At 45.0% G+C, this 19871-nt stretch overlaps 1 protein-coding gene across 6 annotated transcripts in view; it reads right to left on the bottom strand.

Annotated features, from left to right (window-relative positions):
* The window catches only part of KIAA1217 (KIAA1217 ortholog), a 328796-nt gene that overhangs the window by 73750 nt on the left and 235175 nt on the right, over positions 1–19871 (bottom strand). For all 6 annotated transcript variants that reach the window (XM_057544720.1, XM_057544718.1, XM_057544719.1 and 3 more), the window contains one exon: positions 4438–5270. In XM_057544720.1, the coding sequence (XP_057400703.1) occupies positions 4438–5270 (833 nt within the window). The remainder of the gene's footprint in view (positions 1–4437; positions 5271–19871) is intronic.

A 19871-nucleotide genomic window follows, 5' to 3' on the forward strand; every position in this document is an offset into this window, starting at 1 on the left:
TCTCCGGTTACGGCAAGTGGGGGCCACTCTTCATTGCGGTGCGGGGACCGCTCTTCATCGCGGTGCGCGGGCCTTTCACCATCGCGGCCCCTCCCGTTGCGGGGCACAGGCTCCAGACGCGCAGGCTCAGTAGTTGTGGCTCACGGGCCCAGCCGCTCCGCGGCATGTGGGATCCTCCCAGACCAGGGCTCGAACCCGCGTCCCCTGCATTAGCAGGCAGATTCTCAACCACTGCGCCACCAGGGAAGCCCCTCGGATTTGCTTTTTAATATTATGAAATTGCAACAGAAATTGGTTTGGCACGTTATAGGACCCTGTACTCATGAAGTTAAGACTTTTAGGGGTTGAAGCTTCTTTACAAATACTTGCACAGACTAAATATATCTAAAATAGCACCACGGTATAGGTGTAACAATGGATTACAATTTTGTGCTTCAGTAATTGTTTCTGGTGTTCTTGTTTTTAAAATTTTCTTTGACATGGTAGTCATTCATTTTTTTCAAAATAAAATCTACCAAGAATGTTCTCTTCTTTCTTCCCTTATTTCTGCATAATTGTGCTAATATACTAGCTGGGACAGTTATACTTTAAATGACATGTATATATTTAGCAGCATAATTATGCAAATTCTACCATGTTGATGATTGTAAATATCCTTTCAGAGCAGCTACTTAGCATTTTGTCCTGGTTAAAATGCTTAGAATTCACTCCCGAATCCACTTCTCTGCTGGGTGAAGGTGGGGCTCCTAGTTCTCACCCACCAGGCAGAATATTGCACAGCGGCAAAAAGTATGGATTCTTTAATGCACCTGGACATTCTATGCCACTTACTGGCTTTGTGACCTTGGGCAAGTTACTTAACCTCTCTGAGCTCAGTTTCTGCATCTGTAAAATAGGGATGATGATAGTACATACCACACTGGATCATCATGACGATTACATCATATGATATATGGAAACTACTTAACATCGTGCTTGGTCCATAAAAGACTCTCAATAAATGATAGCTATCGTCAGTGTTCTTATATTACCCAGCAGTACTACATTTCAGCCTAGACATCAAGCTTTCCAAGAGTTTAGAATTGCAGCTGAAAAGGAGGAAGTACGGCACATTCCGACCTGTCTACGTAACAGTGGGGTGGTGGGTAGCAGTGTTAGCAGCACAATGTCCAGACTCAAATTTTTACTAGAGAATCATTCTTTACATACTTTTGTCATGTGCCTGGGTTGAGTTAGTGGGAACGTTTAGGTGTTTCAGTAATACCAACTCTAAATGTAGAGGGTGTGTGTGTGTCCGTGTGTGCGCGCGCGTGCGTAGGGCTACAGGAGAAGGGAATCTAGCCTGTGGTGAGGAATCACCTAGGCAAGATGCGAGATAAAATTCCTCCTCTGCTATTTCACATTTACAGGAATGAATTCAAAAATGTAAAATTATATTCCGAATTACAACCATATGTCAGAATACAGCAGTGATCATGGCAGTATATTTTAGGTGAACATTAAGCTTTAGTCAACTTTCCTAATCCTTGCTTTTCTAGAAATAAGAACTTGGATTTTCTAAAAGGAGTTGCTAACACATAAGACAGAAACCCATAGCGTTTTCTGAGCTTCGGTAAAAAACAGAAACCTCTGAGGAAGCAGAGGCCCTGAAAATATAAAATATACTGATGCGACCGAAGGCTAAAATTCTTCAAGACTCTGATCAGGGAGCAGTACAGAGGCAACTCCACATAGCAGAGGGCCCTTCATTTTGTTCCTACCCATAACCCAATCCTGGGAACTGGGTTCAGGGATGTTCGGTTATATACACGTGGTAACCACGTGCATGACGAGGAACTAGGTGCTGAGCGAGAAGCCAGACGCCATCGTTGGCCAAAGTGTACCTGGCACTCAGCAGAGTGCACATGGCTTGATGTGATAAACAGTGGAATCAAGCTCACAATCCTCTCATTCCCACAAGGTGGGTCAGCAGGGTGGTGGGGGAGGATGGATTCCGGCCCTGGAGATGGATAGTTCTTATTTTTTCCTGGACTAAATTCTTATAACTCCAAGTCCCTTCCTATCAGTGACACACATTTCCCAAAGAGCCCCTCACAGCCCGCCGTGGCAGATATGTTACCCTTTCTTAGAAGCACAGGGCGCAAGCTCCCTAGCCTTAAGGCACGTCTTGGTAGATTTCCCTCTGGTTGTGACACTGGTCTGTTCAAAGAGCCTCAGTATTTATCCCACACCCCTCAGCTTTCTATGGTCATGAGAGGCATCCCTTTGTTTGATTCTTAGAATTTAACTTCCTAAGGACTTTGGAGAGAATAAATACTTTTTTCCGAGTCTTCATTTTTCTTAGTCCTGCATAATCAAGCCTGTCACCGTTTTGTTTTGTTTCCCATGCAGCAGATTTTTTAATAGGAACTATTCTTGCAGACAGTTTACATCAACTCTACCCACTTGCCATTGGCCAGAACCCACTCACATGGCCACACTTAACTGCAAAGGGGGCTCGGAGTTGCAGATAGCTTTGTGCCCCAGAGGAAAAGAAAATACGGTTTGGTAACCACATAGCCTTGTCTCCGCCATCATCTATTCTTCTGTCAGCAAATACCTGTTTCATCCTTCTTTCCACACAAAGAATATATACCCTCCCTCCACAAGGGAGACAATGCAAAGTCTCATTCTGTCATGGAATCCAGCACAATCTACAGGACCTCTGGGAAATGTGCAATCTTCTCCATCGGTATCAGATGTGGCTCCTGATCTCGCAAGCAGTTAACTAAAAAGCCAAGTTATCTGTAGCCCTTACACCCAGTACTACAGCAGCAGAGCAAAGACAATTTGTAACCTCTTGTTCCTTGAATATTTGGTAGCTCTTGTCTATAAACCACTTCACTCTAGTTCAAGCCAGTCACTGTTGCTGTTTTTTCTTTTTAAAGCTGTGTAGAGAGGGTTAGAGCTTTTTGGTACATTGATGATCCCCCAACTTCCAGGTTTATTCTCTTTCCATCTTCCTGGAATCTTTCTTCTAGAACCAGATAAGAGATGGCCCTTTCATGATAAAATTCTGCCAGTGAGGACAGAGCTTTCTGATTTGTGTAATTAAGATAATAAGATATACTATCACATTCCAGTCACAATTTTGGCCTTCTTTTTACAAGGTTATGTAATAGAAAGTGACATGATCGGTTTTGGTAAGGAGGGAAGAGTGGTTCCAATAAGGTACTGAGTGGCTGAATATCTGAATTTTATTTTTCACGCCCCTTCTGAATTCCCATATGACAACAGGTCAAATGCTTAACCTCCTTTGGACTCAGTTTCTTTGACTAGATTTTTTATGATTATAATGATTATGCTGCCTTCTGTCAACCAGTTCAGGGTAGAGAAATTCCCTCTATCAAGATTAGCTTTTCTGGGGCTTCCCAGGTGGCCCAGTGGTTAAGAATCCGCCTGCCAATGCAGGGGACATGAGTTTGACCCCTGGCCCGGGAAGATCCCACATGCCACGAAGCAGCTAAGCCCGGGCCCCACAACTACTGAGCCTGCGCTCTAGAGCCTGTGCTCTGCAACAAGAGAAGCCACCACAGTGAGAAGCCCGCGCACCGCAACGGAGAAGCCCCCACTCGCCGCAACTAGAGAAAGCCTGCGCGCGACAACAAAGACCCAATGCAGCCAAAAATAAATTTAAAAAAAAAATAGATTAGCTTTTCTATTACTCTACAAACTTGAGAGTTTTCAAGATGTAGTATGAAGGTTCGGGGCTGGTAAATTATAAACACATGTAAACTTAAAAAGAAATTTAAATACCTGGAGTGTCACATCCAGTAGAAAAATTTTGCTGATCTCTGTACCACTCCTGAATGAGTATTACATTGACACCATCCTATTTTTATGCAAATTCATGTTTTTATCACCCTGGATGACAGACAGTGACACGCCCTTTTCATTTCTCATAACCAGATGAGAAAACAAAATTGCACTTCACAAGGAAGAACACAAACTGCCATTTCAAACGGTTAACACTTGAACCACTCACTCCGTATTTTCAATGGGAGACCAGTTATGATCAGCTTTTGATGCACTTGTCTGAATGGTTTCTGAAATCATAATTTTCTTCCGAATTATTCAGATTTACGTTAACGATGCTGCCGTTAGGTCCCCGCTCGGGAGGCCCGTTCTGACCTCTCCTGTTGGGGTGCCTGCCCGCCTGCCTTTAGTCTGCCTACTGCCCAGCCTCACTCGCCCACTGGATTTAGAAACTCTCTGCTGACAACAGAAGGCCTCTGATCCTCCTCTTCCTCCCCTAACCCCCACAGCCAGTACCCACAGGGCACAGGGCTCAAGGCTGGCGCTCAGCTGACCACTGTTCTCTTGGTTCGACTTCTGTGAAGCAGCCCTCAAAACCAGCACGTGGCCGGGGACCACCCTTGGCCACCCTCACCGCCTTACCTGGTCTCTCTGTCTTTGGGTATCGTAGCCGTGCTATAAGCAAACACCTGCTTCTCAACTAGAGGAGGGCCGAGGTCCACAATTCCGGATAATCCTGGGGTGGTCCGTGGCTTCTCAATGTACACCAAGGTGCCGGGCTCCTTTTTGAAGGCCTGGCGGCTGGGGGAGACCCGGTCTGACTGCATGGTGTGGGAGGGCCCATGGGCGTTATGGAGGCCGTGCATCTCCACCATCCTCAGGTCACTGACTCGGTGGGGAGAGGCCGGGGGCGTTTTGGAGCCCAGAGTAGGCAAGTGGCTCTCCGGATACTTCCGTGACTTCTGTCTGTACAGTGACTGCTCTATGTGCATTTCCGCTTGCAAAGAAGGGTTGCAGTAAGCACTGGCTGAACGAACCGCCGCGCGGTGATACCCGATGACGTGATCGGGGACGTCCAGCGGGTGCCCGCCGTGCGAAGAGGCTATGCTCATCCTCCCCTCGTGATAAAGGTAAGGATCGGCGTAGAAACCCTCGTTTCGGTACATCGCGAGGCTCTTAGCGGTCATGTCTTCATCCGGCTTCACGTCTCTTCTTTCCAAGATGGCGCTGGGGCTGGGAGAGATGGATCTGGAGACCGGCAGGCTGGAGAGTCTGTCCCTGGGGATGGTGGCGTTACCAGGAATGACCATTGGCCGGGCGCCTCCGTAAGGGATTCTGGATGGAGAGGGAGGCATGGAATGTGGCACAGGAGTGGACGGTGGAGAATTTGGAATGGCGTGGGGTAGAAGAGCTGCGGGCCCAGGTCGAGAGGCACCAGGGCCATCTCCTCTTGCATAAACGATTTCTCTCTGCATCTGAAAAGAGAACAAGAAATTAGAAAGTCTACTTTGATATTCATGTTTTTAGAGACATCTCAGTGTGGTTTCCCTGATGAAGTAGGCTGAAGAGTGGCCCCTGCAAGATGTCCAGGCCCTAATCCCTGGAACCTGTAACCATGTCCCCTTACAGGGCAAAAGGGCCTTTGCAGATGTCCCCTGTTAAGGATGTTGAGTTGGGGAGATTATCCAGGTGGACCCAATGCAATCACAATCACTTATGTGAAAGTAATGCAATGCATTCACTTATATGTGAAAGAGGCAGGAGGGTCAGTGTCATGGAAGGAGACGTGATGACAGAAGCAGAATCAGAGAGAGAATGGGAAGATGCTGTTACAGAGTCCAAGCTCATACTGCTAGCCCCACGACAGGCCAGTAAATCGAGAGATGAGTTGTTGGGGCACGAAGAGTGACTTTATTTGGAAAGCCAGCAGACTGAGAAGATGGTGGACTCATTCCCCAAAGAGCCATCTTGCCTGAGTTAGAATTCAGGCTTCTTTTATACTAAAAGGGGAGGGAGGAAAGTCAAACATTTCCTGCTTCGGTCAGCCTCCAGAGGGGAGGTGTTAACTTCTTTCTCCCCGCAGAAAGAAATCACAGGTGGGCCTGGTCAGGATGTTTCCTGTGAGCTAAACAAAGGTATTTTAGCTTAATGCTCACTACCTGGGAGGCAGGGTTCCCAGAGATGGGCCGTTATGTATATTTTAAGCTTATAGGCAATATCCCTTTAGTGACTAACTTGTAATAGAACACAAAAGGTTCTTCCCTATAATAATTGCCCATTGTCAATGTCCATTCCACAATCTTGTGGGAAAAGGGAGGAAGACAACTCCGGCTGGTTACTTCCTATTGAACGGAGGTGACGAATATTCCTTAGAATCTTTTGTCAGCCTTTGCTTATCTACAACTATTTGAACCCGATGAAACCTAGTAGCACTTCGTTGTCTAATTCATAATTGAACTTGGGGTTTTGGTTCCAGTTCCTAATACATATAAATTCCTGTGCTATTTATTTAGACACAATTAAAGAAATTGGTTGCCCCTTCTCCAGCTGCAATGGAATTCCCATCTACTTCAGTTGGATGGGCAGACCTGTTGGAGTCAAACTCATGAGCAGAGGTCAGTATAGAGCCCAAAGTTTTAATGTAATTGGCAACCGCTAGGTCTTTTAGCGTTTATAGATTCGCCTGCCTGGGCACACACCTGGAATGGAGTACCATACAATATTTTAAAGGTGTTTAATTTAAGCCTGCTTCTGGGAGCCGCTGATCCGCAGCACAGCAACTAGCAAGGTTATCCCAAGTTAAATGTCTCCTGACATTTTAGCAACGTTCCTTTCTGATATATGATTCATTTTCTTGGTTTTTCCTGTTGATTGTGGTCTCCAGAATGAATGCAGTTTTAATGCCTTCATCCAAATCAGGGGATAATTTCGCTAAGGAGGGCTTTAGCCACTTCGGAGGCTTTTCTACCTGGGTGTGATATGCTTCTATCTATCCTGAAAAAGTGTCCACACAAACACTAGCAGTTATCTGAGATTTCCTGCAGCTTGAGGCCTTTGAGTAAATATTTGTCAGTCCTCGGTGGGGCAGGTTCCTCTGTGTTGAATCCCCACCTGGGAGGTCTGACAGCAGTCTTTGGGTTATTTTTAAGACTCTGGGGGAAAGGGCTTGGTCTCCTCTTCCGGGACGTTCATGAGTACCATCTGTTGGCTTAAAGCATGTTCTGGTGGGACTCAGATGTCACGCTATTGTGGTGAAAAACTTCAGGGTGAGGTCTATCAGAAAGTCAATCAGGTCATCCCCCCCACTGTCAATTTCACCCCGGGCTCCTGTGGGGAGTTGGGTGCCTCAAGGCCAAGGGAGTCCCTGGGTCTCTTCATTCAGAGTGTTCCTCTCCACCAAGAGAGGCTCTCGTCTTGTATTGTTCTTCTGTTTTAGCCGAGGGCAATCTGTTTTCCAGTGTTCCTCCTCCTCACAATAAGCGTATTGTTCCTTCCCCAATGGTGGCCTACCTCTCTTCGGGTTACTTGCCCTCCGGGAATCCAATGCCACCGCCAAAACAGTGGCATTTTGTTGTGCATCTTTCTTCTGTTGCTGTTCCCTCAACACTTTAAAAGCAACATCTACCAATTGAGAAGGGTTCATTCCAAATGTACCATCTAATTTTTGCAATGTTCTCCTGAAATCTGAGGCACTTTCCCCCAAAAGGTCAAATTTACCATTCTAATATTTGCAGGGGCCTCGGGATCTGCATTAGTATGATGTGTGTAGGCCTGATAAGTCCTTTCCAAAAATTCAGAGAGGTCTTCATTTGTTTTGCTGAATTTCTTGAATTTTGTTCAACTCTTTTGCCTTGGTTTCCCCTTTCAAGGCCCTGCCAAGATGCACTAATGAGCAGTGCTCTCATAAGGGCCTTCTTCCCTCAGCGGGGCCCCCACTCGGTTCAGCTGTGGGTGCTGGCAAGTGGGCTTCAGGTGTAGAGCATCCTCTCTATAAGGAGGGCTGCAATCTTTCCAACTAAACAAGTCTGAGAAACCCAGCCGGCTGGTCATTTCCACTTAGGCCCCCCATGAGATAAATGGCGTAAGGAAAATAGCCCGGTCCCAGAAGTGGCTCCTGGCCCAAACTGGGTGCCCTGCTGGGTCTTAGATGGCGATTCCAGACCAAGTCCCTGTGCCCCAGACAATAGCACAGGATTTTGTTTTGTTTTGTTCTTTTGGCCATGCTGCACGGCTTGTGGAATCTTAGTTCCCCGACCAAGGATTGAACCCGGGCTACCGCAGTGAAAGTGCCGAGTCCTAACCGCTGGACTGCCAGGGAATTCCCAGCATTTTCTAACTGATCCTATAAGGAGGGAAGTCCTGAGCCCCAGTGTCAGGAACTGGGCCTGGATAGGAATGGAAGGTGGTGTAAGGGTTGGATATACTGGCATAATGGCCAGAGCGGCTGGGACAGCCAGCTCAGCCAGAGGAGTTAAGGTCTGAAGCAACACATCCTCTCACTCCCTTCGTTATTTTCCCTGGGAATAGTACAAATGCTTGCACATAAAGGATTTCATTATTCTTGCCTGTTTCTTCACAAAATAGCCAGAGTGTCATTCAAAAGCCACTGTAAAACCATAGATAGCAATTGATCATCTAGCCATTAAAAGGATGCCTTTTTGCCTTGGCATCAACCAGCTGGGATTACAGTGCAACTGAATAGAAAATTGACTACTGCTGTGGCTATGACAACAAGGTAATTACTAAAATTATGACTGATATCATTTACCAGGATGCACCAGAATTTTAGGAGTTCCATATAATTTCTGGAATATATGTTAATAACATTTACCCATACGGTACAACCTAAGAAGTTTTATCACCACCCATTTGTCAATGCCTCCCATGCAATTCATCACACCAAATAAGCCCAATTAGTTTAATATTCCTCTCTCTGAGATGGAGAGAAAACAAGTAATTTGAGGTGTTCCAGAGACCCTCCAGAAAACCCCAACGTTAGCCAGAGGTCAAATGAATCCCACTTAGAGCTTGATCTTTGCGACATTTGTCAAAAATATCAAAAGTTTTAACCAGTGATAAAAGATCCCAATGGCAAATACAGGTCACTTAAACAAAAACTCATGATCTATTACCAAAAGGAGTTCAATATTTTAAGAAAACTTTGTCCTCTTAGAGAACCAAATTCAGATTTTGTACCACTTTACCTTCAAGATTTATTTTCTTAATTAAGTTCAATCTCATCTTAGAACTAAGTTTAGTTTCAAGGTACGAAAATCTGGAGAGACTATTCCAGACAGACGTTTCCAGAACATTATTCCCATAGAGTTTACCCAAAACTCTTTACTTCATTTACCTTTATTTACTTAAAAGCTTTGTCACATTATTTTTCTTGCTGACAAACTTTTTAACCGGAATAATAAGGTCTTATTTGATTTCTAGTAAACCCAGGTACAATGAAAGTATTATACCTAATGTTGATGACTCTAATAACATACCTGTATCAAACCAAGAAGCTTAAGCTAACTTTAACACCAGATATTAATTCAATACTGAATATTTCCTAGATGACGTGAGCCTGAAACTCATTCTGGACAGTTTCTTTTATATTTGAGTATTCACATAAGCACTTAACTTCCTTTAAACCAATTAAATAGAGCTCTTTTACAAATTATTTTTGGCAATGCCACACATCTATAACACACGTACAAACACACACAGGGACGTCATAGTTCCCATTCCAAAATTTTAGCCATGTATCAGGTACAACAATGTAAAACCCATCAGTTACAAAAGATTGGATGCAGATTGGGTTTCTGGCAGATGGGACAAATCAAGGTCACCTGTACAGACGGCTAAGCCCTTTTTAGTAATATTTATGGAAAAGACTTTTATTTCTATTTGTAGCTTTTGGTGATTTTACGAACCAAGTGGAAACTTTCTTTTCCTCGGAATGTTCCACTCTTGGACAAGACCAGACAGGTTTTTTTTTTCCATTCCTTTTCTCCATTTGACATCAGTAAAAGTTTAAAGTATCACAAAACTGATTTGGCTGTAAACGGAGAAATGGTACCGAACAAAATGAAACCAAAAACCCAAAGAACAAACAGAAAATCCTAAATAAACCCTCAAGTTTGGTCTTGGGTTTTTACATATACCAACGACACAGGAGACCATAAATGACATAATTAACACAGCAAGGGTAACAGTACATGGTGCACAGGGTCCCAAGATAGCCCTGCCTAACCCCCCTGTAGAGATCCTAACAGGCACTGTGGCTACACGCTATTATAGCAAAATATCATCTTCCTCTGACACATGGGTTCATAGCTGTAATCAGATCCCTTACCCAAAATGCACCTCAGAGAACCTTCTTTAGGGACAGTTGCAACATTCCCCATTTTTAAAGATAGAAATTCAAGACAAACAAAACACAAATGGCAGACACATGCTAGCATCCAAAGAAACAAACAAACCAGTTGACAAGTAGGGTAGAAGCCCAACAACTCTTCCCTCTCTCCAACAGGGTATCCCACTCAAATACAGAACAAACTGGCTTATTCCGGAGAAAAGGCCCCAAACGAAGAGGAAGTAGAGTTCCCGGCTGTACACACTGGAGCGACTTACCCTACTGCGTGGAGCCCATCGGCTCCCAGATGTCAATTCCTTGCTCCAACTGCCAAGTGCTGGGGCAGCCGGTGCTGCTTCGAGGAACTCTGAAGGGAAGACCCTCACGACAAGTGGTCCCGGCAGCTGCTAGGGCCTTACCGGAAAACTCCCCAACCGGGGCCGGCTGGCCAGGAGCAGCAAGGCTGATGGATGGCTCCCCTAAACTTGTTACTGAGTCCAAGCTCATACTGCTCGCCCCACGCCAGGCCAATTAATCAAGAGATGAGGTGCTGGGGTGAGGACTGGCGACTTTATTCGGAAAGCCAGCAGACCGAGAAGACTACATGCTCACACTCGCCCCCGCCGAAAAGCCATCTCACCTGAGTTACAATTCAGGCTCCTTTTATAGTAAAAGGGGAGGGAGTAAAGTCAAACACTTCCTGTTTCCGGTCAGCCTCCAGAGGGGAGGTGTTAATTTCTTTCTCCCTGCAGTCATTCACAGGTGGGTCTGGTCAAGATGTTTCTTGTGAGCTAAAAAAAATTATTTTAACTTAATGCTCATTACCTGGGAGGCAGGGTTCCCAGAGATGGGCCATTATGTATAATTTAAGCTTATAGGCAACAACCCTTTAGTGATTAGCTAGCTTGTAATAGAACACAAAAGGTTCTTCCCTATTACGAGGCTACACTGCTGACTCTGAAGATGGAGCAGAGAGCCAGGAGCCAAGGAGTGCAGCAGCCCCCAGAAGCTGGAAAAGGCAGAGAACGGGATTCTCCCCTAGAGTCTTCGGAGGCAGTGTGGCACTGCCAACACCTTGGTATTGGCCGGTGAAACCATTCTGTGTTTCTGATCTCCACAACTGGGAAATAACAAATTTGTGGGGTTTTAAGCTACTAAGTTTGTGGTAGTTTGTCACAGCAATCACCGGAAATGAATATACCTGATGTAGAGCTCAACATCGTGGAGTCTGAGGGAAAAAACAGTGCAGTGGTTTAAATACTGAGGTCATAGCTTCTTAGAGACACTAAGAAACTATGTGGGTCTAATGTACCAAAAGTGCTAAGCTGTCTTCTAAAGCTCATCTTGGGCACATTTTTCGAGTGGTAGCCCTGGAAAGTAGATAGTAAGCATCTTTCCCATCTTTTCAAGCTGATACCATATAGGGACATGGCCAGAGAGAGAAAGGAGATGCATGGGAAAAGTTTGGAGGGAAGTTTTACTCATTTGCTGATGCCTTACTATGAGAAACAAGATCTGAGAGGTCAGGAGGAAATAATGATTCAGGAGATGAGTGCAATTGGAGGCAAACTCGTAGTAGGGATGGCAAGAGATAGAAGAGGGAAGGGAATCCCAGGCATGGCGGGGAGGACGAAGGCTAACAGTACACCCTCTGGGGCTGCCACGTGATGATGAGGAGCATGCTGGGAGAGGTCGTCATAAGCCCCGCAGGACTTGCCCAGGCAGCAGTGATTGCTGGGCTGTTTCATTACCACCCAGCTCAGGAGAGTTAGGACTCTCCCACTAGCTCTCCTTTAGAAGAAACAATGACTAAAGAATCAATGACTCAAGAATCATAGATACAGAGAACAGATCGGTGGCTGCCAGACGCAGGAGGTGGGTGCCCAGGGGGCTGGGGGTATGTGTGTGAAATGGGTGAAGATGGTCAAAAGATACAAACTTGCAGTTATAAAATACATTTAAGTCCTGCAGATGTAAGGTCCAGCATGGTGACTATAGTTAATAATACTGCATTGTATTTGAAAGTTAACAGAGTAGATTTTAAAAGTTCTCATCACAAGAAAACAATTGTTAACTACGTGTGGTGATGGATGTCAACTAGACTTAGTGTGGTCATTTTTTCGCAATATATGCATCTATTGAACCATTATGTTTTACCTCTGAAACTAATATAATGTTATATGTCAATTAGATCTTAATTTTTAAAAAAGGAATCAAGTTAATGGCAAAAGAGGAAACTAATTTGCAAGTGCACTATTGTATTTAGCAAGGGGCAGAATCAAAAATACAAATGAATTCAGGATGTGAAGAGGTGGTACTTTGTGTTTTGATCAAAGCCCAAGAGGGTCATGCTCACTGAGATTCTCCAAACGGCTACAAGGGAGGGGATGGACAGCCAGTGGCACCTCCCAAACCCTGTCTTCTAGTTTGATTTGTGCTATCACAGAAGCCACATTTCCATTTGGACTTCTCAGAGATGTGACAGACAAGGAGGGTATAAATGATTGGAGGGTGGGTGAGGTAGGGGCATGAGGAGTGAGGAGATGGGCTCAAATGGACGAAAATCAAGATGAGCAGCTGAGAGACCCATAGTGTGGGTGAGAGAAGACACAGAAGAGGCAACAAGAAGAAGGTTGAAAAGGAAACAGAGCCCAATGCCCTGAATACATATTGATTCCTTACCTTATAAATTCATTCACTTAGTAAACAATATTTACCAAGCACTTGCTAAGAACCAAGCATGATTCTAGGACGCAGCTCTAAACAAGCCCGGAAGTTCCTGCCCTGGAGGGGAACTTCCTGCTCTTGAGAGGATACGTTCTTGCCTGCATCTGGTCATGAGGATGCAGGGGATGAACTGGCTGGTCTCCCACAGCTTCCTCATCTCGTCACTGGAAGGACCCAGCAATGCAGAATCCCTGACCTGGGGAGTTTTACACATTATGGTGGATTTCATAATAGAAATGACTGACAAAAAAATGCAAGCAAAATGCAAATATTAGCAACCAAAAGGAGCCCTTTGAGGGGTACATTATCCAAGCACCACTGACTTGGCTCCTGAGCCCCCTTAGGGGATCCGAGTATGCAGGCTCCTCGCTCGACATTACAATTTTATCTCCACTACCCCTGCCTCCCCAACACACACATGCACCACACACACAGCACACGCCACACACACACACCACACATGCCACACACACATGCACCACACACACGACATGCCACGCACACACCACACATGCCACACACACACACCACACACACACCATACACCACACGCACACACACCACAGTAGACCAGTCTGTTCTCCCCCTCTAAACCGGACTTGGGATATCCTCAAGCTGTCCTCACCCCTGGGACCCTCACCCCAGTTCCTAGCCCTTGGGGAGTCACACTTAGGGTGTGGTCAAGGTCAGCCTCCAGGTGTGTCCGCTCCACCACATGGCCCAGTCCCGAAGCTCCAGCCCACGCACTCTCAAGGCTCAGGGGCTCAGGGCCGTAGAGCAGGAGGGCATTCCCAAGGTCATTGTGTGATAATATACCTGATTCCCATTCCAGAATGGCTGGAGCAACCCTATAACCAAAGTTTTGTAGTAGATCAACATGGATCCTCTGTAAATACCTCTCCCACCCTGTCTTCCTCAATGCAGGGCTCAATGAAAAGAAAGGTCTGGCTCAGTGGTAAGCAAGGCAGGGCTTCACAGGTGATAAAATACAAGAGGGACTGGCTCAGCCGGCAGTGCATATTTGGCCAAATTCCCCACCCAATCAGACCGCACAATGCAATAATCAACCCAAACACACGTAAAGATAAATTCAAACATGCCACTGTGTATAAAGCATCACATGGTGCTCAAGGTCAATCAGGTTCAACAAATAGTAGGTACTATTGTCATTATTGTTATTCATCCCCCCTCCCCCCAAAGAATAGGGTTTCAAATGTCTAGAACCCACTTAGGATGAACAATAATCCTAATGGGGTTAGTCACTACTCCCTGTCCTCTTTTTCCTCCTCATCCGGCTTCATCTGGATTTGGGGGATCCTGAACCAAATGAACACATAGAGAACCCCTCCTTTTCTGGTAAGAGAGCAAAATGAGACATCAATATTCCTAGGAGTACAGAACTGTCTAGAAGAATAAACAGTATTAATGAAAGAAAAATGTAAAGTTAATTTTAATTAATAAAAATTTGAGTAAATTTCTTTTAAAACAACAGAGGTGCCTGCATAGGTGTTATAAAAACATGTTTGGTGATGTGAAAAGAAATGGCTAGGAGGCACATTATATAACTAAATGAAATGAAGTTATATAAAATTTGAAATAAAACACATGCAAAAAAACTCATTAGAAAAATCTCATTAGACTTTCTGGATGCTTTGTGCAGATGAACTCAGAAAGAAATGTAACAATTAATTAACAATAATTCAGATACACTGTGCATTCATATGGGAAATGCAGGTGATAGTAAAAATATTTAACATCCAACAGCCAGTATCACATGAGTACCAACCAGCCAGAATGGGACCTCAGCCAACGAGGATGGATCGAACCCATAAGCAATCAACATTACGTACCTGATGGTAATGCTGTATGTCAGCCCTGCCTTGTCCACTTCGAAATAATCCTGCCATTATCCAACAGGGTCACTGAATGAACCACTGTCCCCCTGAGTTATCCACAGTGGAGGTGAATACAAGCATTCAGCTATGCCAAAACAGGTCATCTAAGGTTGAATGTCTCCATCAATATGGGTGACCTAGAGGTTGGAAGCCTTTGGCAAAATTCTTCTTTTGGTTTGCCAACCCAGGACTGACTTTCCAAGACTGAGTTTTGAGAATAACCTTGATAATTTCATCCTTGGCTCTACATGGAGCCCAAGTAGAGAAGGACATCATCTTCCCATGATATAGTGGGAAAATGTTTTAAACCTACCGCTTGAATAAACCCTTAAAATTAGATAACTTGGGTTCATACACTAAAGGATACAGCTCAACCAAAGGCAAACCACTCTTAGGATGAGGCAGAAGGTATGGGGAGACAAAAAGAAAGAATCTTTCTGAAGTCTTCAGTGTGATCTTCCAAGGAGTCCACTTGCGATTCCAATAAAAAGTGGACTTTACATATAGGAGATACTCATTGCCTGACTGACTGAACCAGGATGACCGTTAAGATTCTATAATTCATAGTTTAAAAAAAATCCCAGCCCTTTGTATTAGTGTTCTTTCTATGGAGATATCTTCCTAGAATCAGGCACTTGCATGGTCTTGTTTTGTTTTGTATTTTAACTGTGTTTTGGCTAACGAGTAAAGAAATGACATTAAATACATGCTAGGTTTTTCCTATACTATTACTCAAAGTCAGACCTTTTAGGAGAAACTTATATTAAACTTTAAATGTAAAATAAATAAGCAAAACACACACATGCCCACAGTTGCTATTCACCGTAATAAACCTAAATCCTTTATTCTCCCACCAGTTCTCCTGATGGTCACTAATCTTCTGTATCATTTCATCACTCTTAGAAAGTTGAAAATATCTGATATGTTGTATCACTGACACTTTTAGCCCAGAAAATTTCAACCCTCACGTCTTTATGTGAGCTTTAAAGAATTTCATTTTACAGCAAGAAAGAGATGACCTAAATACAAAAATAAAGATTTTTTTAACACCTCCCCAGGACACAACATGGATATTTATTTCCCTGCACCTCGGCCCAGACAAAGAAAAAATTCATTTATTTGCACTAGATATATTGGCAACGCATGAATGAGGCATCGTTCATCTGTTTTGTTGGGCATTGTCTCCCTCCTTCCATTACTGCCCAAACTACAGCCAGCTCTTGGTTGAGTCCTTCCAATTCTTGTAAACAGCATAGTTTCTTCCAGAGCCTCTGCACCGTGGCCCCAGCTGAGAGGCCGCTGCCCTGCTCATAGCACACGGCTCAATACGCTGCTTGGCTCACCCTCTGTAAAGACCAGAACGAATCTGGGGCAGTTTCAAATTCATCACCTGAAGTCTGAGGTAGGAATCCTAACATACCTATATTTCATTTCCCCCCAAACACTGCAAGTTAAATCCAATATTACTCATTTACAAGTTTCTCGAATATAAAAGAGGAGAAAAAACTTACAGTGGCTTCTGGGAAAAAAAAAATCTAGCATGAAAAATGTTTCTTTCAAATGATTTGGGAAACTGTCTCATGTAATCATGTCTCTTTATGGAGCATTAAAAAAAAATATATATATATATATATTCTTTGCGGAAGGGAATATCATGTACAGTTTATTGTATTTCAAACCCCACCCTTCCAAGTCTAGAATTTGTAAACACACCACTCAATCAGACCATACAATGAAGTCACCAGACAAAACTGAAAATGATTCTTAGGAGACTCTTTCATCCTCAAAGAATTAAAGCCACTTACTTTTTCTTAAGGAAATCACCTGTCCAGCTAACGCCGGGAAAAAGCACATTGGCTGAGCTCCCAATCACGCGATTCCTTTGTTTGCTGGCTTCATCTCAATCCTCGGTTCCACACGTGGATATTTTAGACAGCTTTCTCTCCAGAGAAGAAAGCACACACACAAAAACACAGATCCTAAAATGTTCCCTGGTGTTCACAACCAGTAAAGACCATTCTGTTTTACCCTGGTCTTCTGAGCGAAGCTGCTACAGGCATGGATAAAAAGACGTCCTCCCCATGATAAGCCAATTTCTCCTCCCCTTGGATATTAGTCACTGAATAACCTCAGCCCACATCCAACCACAGGCTACCGCACGGGTGACTCAGTCCTCTAACAACTGCTCACACGGAAAACACACACCAACAAATGAACTCAGAGAGGCCTAGGTAAATGGGGTGACAATGAAGGAAATATTACAAGACAGATCTTACTAAGGCGAAGAGGGTCACGAACACAAGCAAACAACCAGCCACCAACAAACAAAATCATCAGAAAACCCAACATGCTCATTTTCCCCAGGTTCAACTCTCAGCGTTCTGCTGGAGATGGGGGGCTCCTGAGAAAACCCAGATGGGCCAGCACCCAATGCCCATTCTGCTGCCAGACTTTTGAAGTCCGTGGGTTGACAACCGAAAGAAACGTGAGCCTTTCCCCCTGGTTTATAACACCGGCGGGTAAACACGAGGGTGACGAAGGAGGCTGTCTATTAATTAACCAGGTTTTACCAAGCTGAACTTTGAGTAGCAGCCATGAATCAGACCTAGGCAGCACCAGGCAAGCAAGTGCAATCATTCTAGAAAACATACCTGAAAGGGGAGAGAAAGAGACAGAGGGCCAGCCAAGGCTAAGCAAAGAGGGTATTTGGGAAAGGGAACCCGAGTCCTTCTGCTTCACCCTTGACATGACAGAGGAGGGGAAGGCCAGGGCAGACTCCAGAGACCCCCGTGGGCAATCGCCATCAATGCAGCTCTTTTCTTCCAGGGGAACAGGCACTAAGAGGGCTGTGTCCCCAACAAGAAGTGGCTTGTGCAGCCCTCGGAGGAGACAGGTATTAACACGTTACCAACAAAAGGTGAGAGCGAGGAAGCATTTCCCTAGCTCCCAGGTAGGCTCTGTTTAATCACCATCATGCTTTCCGAGCCCTCAGGGACCGAATGGAGCACAAAGCCATTCCAGTGGGAATTCAGGGACAAACAGCTCAGAAGGCTGGGCTGGAGGCCCTGCTGGCCTCACGCCACACCCCACGACCACGTGCATTTTTCAAACATTTTAAGGCCTTTAGAGGTCGTTCTTGCTGACCAAAAGAATTCCATGATGTTTCTTAAGTTCAAATCCAGTCAGTGTCGCAGGCTCTCTATAAAAAAAAAAAACAACTGTTTACTGCTATCAAAAAGCTCTGTGGTGATTAAAGGAAGGAGAACACGGAGCCCATGACATTGCTTCCCTCCTAAGATGTCTCATTCGAAACAATATTTGGATGAAGTGGTCGTAACAGATGCCACCTAAGAGGTCGGAGAAGAGTAGACGGAATGTGAAAAGCCTTGTTTTGATTTTTAATCTAATTGGCAAGAGTTTGTTGTTTCTCACCAGAGTATGGGAAGCACACAGCCTTGGTCCCTGACACATCTGGTATACATTTGGCAGGTCTTGTTCCCTCAGTCAAGCGCGTGCTTTCCAGGAAGGGGGATGGAGGGGTTGGCCTTTCTGGTCCAGTGAAGCTGTGGGTCCACCCCGACTGCCTCCCCAAAGCCCCGGTTGTGGGCATAAGATGTCCTACCCAGCAGCATTCTTGTACGAATTGACCTGGCTCTTCGTATGTGTAGGGCTGCTTGGGAGGTGAACGAATGTGCAGTGTCTGGGTTCTGCTGGCCCTGCCCCCCAGCCCGGAAGCACTAAGCTGTCACTGCCGTTGGCCACGTGAACCCCGCCAAGCTCAGCACGGGAGTGCACGTCCGCCGCTTTAGCGGCAGGTGGCTTCTGTGGACCCTGCTACCTTGGGAGTCGGCGGGTGCAAGGTGAGACGTGGTCCCGGTCACCTCTCCCATCTCTGCCTTCCTGCCATGTTCAGGGCAATTTTCTTTTACGCTCAAAATGCTTCAGGGCAACGTCTGGGCAGGAGAGGCATGGCTTGGTCAGGACTAGAGCAGTAATCCACCGTCAGGAGTGTGAAAGCTGGCCCAATCCCGTGGTGAATCGGGATGAGTTAAATGCTCTCTAGTAAGGATTCAGTGCCCAGCTCACCCAAGACAGAGAGGAGTTCAGTAACCCAGTGCCGGCTGGGGCATCAGGCAAGGTAATTTCCTAAACAGGATTCTGGTGCCACAGAACTCAGCTTCATGCCCTCCAGAGAATGGCTCTTACAGGACGACTTACTGCAAAGTTTGGCTCATTCTGGGTGGACCCAACCACCAACATCCCACGCTCTGGTTCTGTTACTTGGCCAAGTTCTCAGCTGCCTAGCTCGGATGCCACAGCCTTTGTGAACCTGCGCTTCCCAGCAGCGTGTTAAGTGTCCTACTATTCATTCTCCCCGTTCCTTTCACTGACTGGCACTACAGGCAAAGTGGAAGCAATTTATTTCTAGTGAGTATTAAGGAAAGACATGCTAATAAATAGTCAGCATTACCTCAACAGGAAATACTTTTTATGCTCTGGTAAGGCTGACGGTCTTGTGAAATTTATTCCTATTTCCCCTTTCGCATTCGCTGCTTTATTGGCTTTTTAAAAAAGTACATATGCTAAAAGAAAATCTAAACCACTCTTATAAACACGAAGATGCTATTGTGAAGGGGAGTGATTTTGATGCTGGAAAAATTTCAAATTCATCTTTCTTACACTGTTAAAATTGGAAAGATGGTCATTTGGAAGGTCTATTAACGTTTCATTTGGTCATAAATGGAATGTTTCCCAGACACGAGACAGACAGACTGTTGCCAAAATTATTTAATTCTCAGGAAAGACACGGTGAGCTTCTGGCTATATTTAAGATGAGTGTTATTCCCACAAATATTTTGACACAGCCAACTCTGCTGAGCCCTCCTGCACCAGACCCGCTGGCTGACTTAAAACTGTGCCGAGTGGTGACTCAAGATCTCAGGATGGAAACGCATAACAAGAAACATGAAATACATCATGTAACTTCCAAGCCACAATCAGTAACCGTGCGGAGCTGCAGCACAGATAAAAGAACAATGTCCTCATACCGACACTCAATCTTCTGTTGGGATACTCAGGCAAGGACAACCTCTTTTTATATCTAAAAT

This window comes from Balaenoptera acutorostrata, chromosome 3, assembly GCF_949987535.1.
Source record: "Balaenoptera acutorostrata chromosome 3, mBalAcu1.1, whole genome shotgun sequence".
NCBI lineage: Eukaryota > Metazoa > Chordata > Mammalia > Artiodactyla > Balaenopteridae > Balaenoptera > Balaenoptera acutorostrata.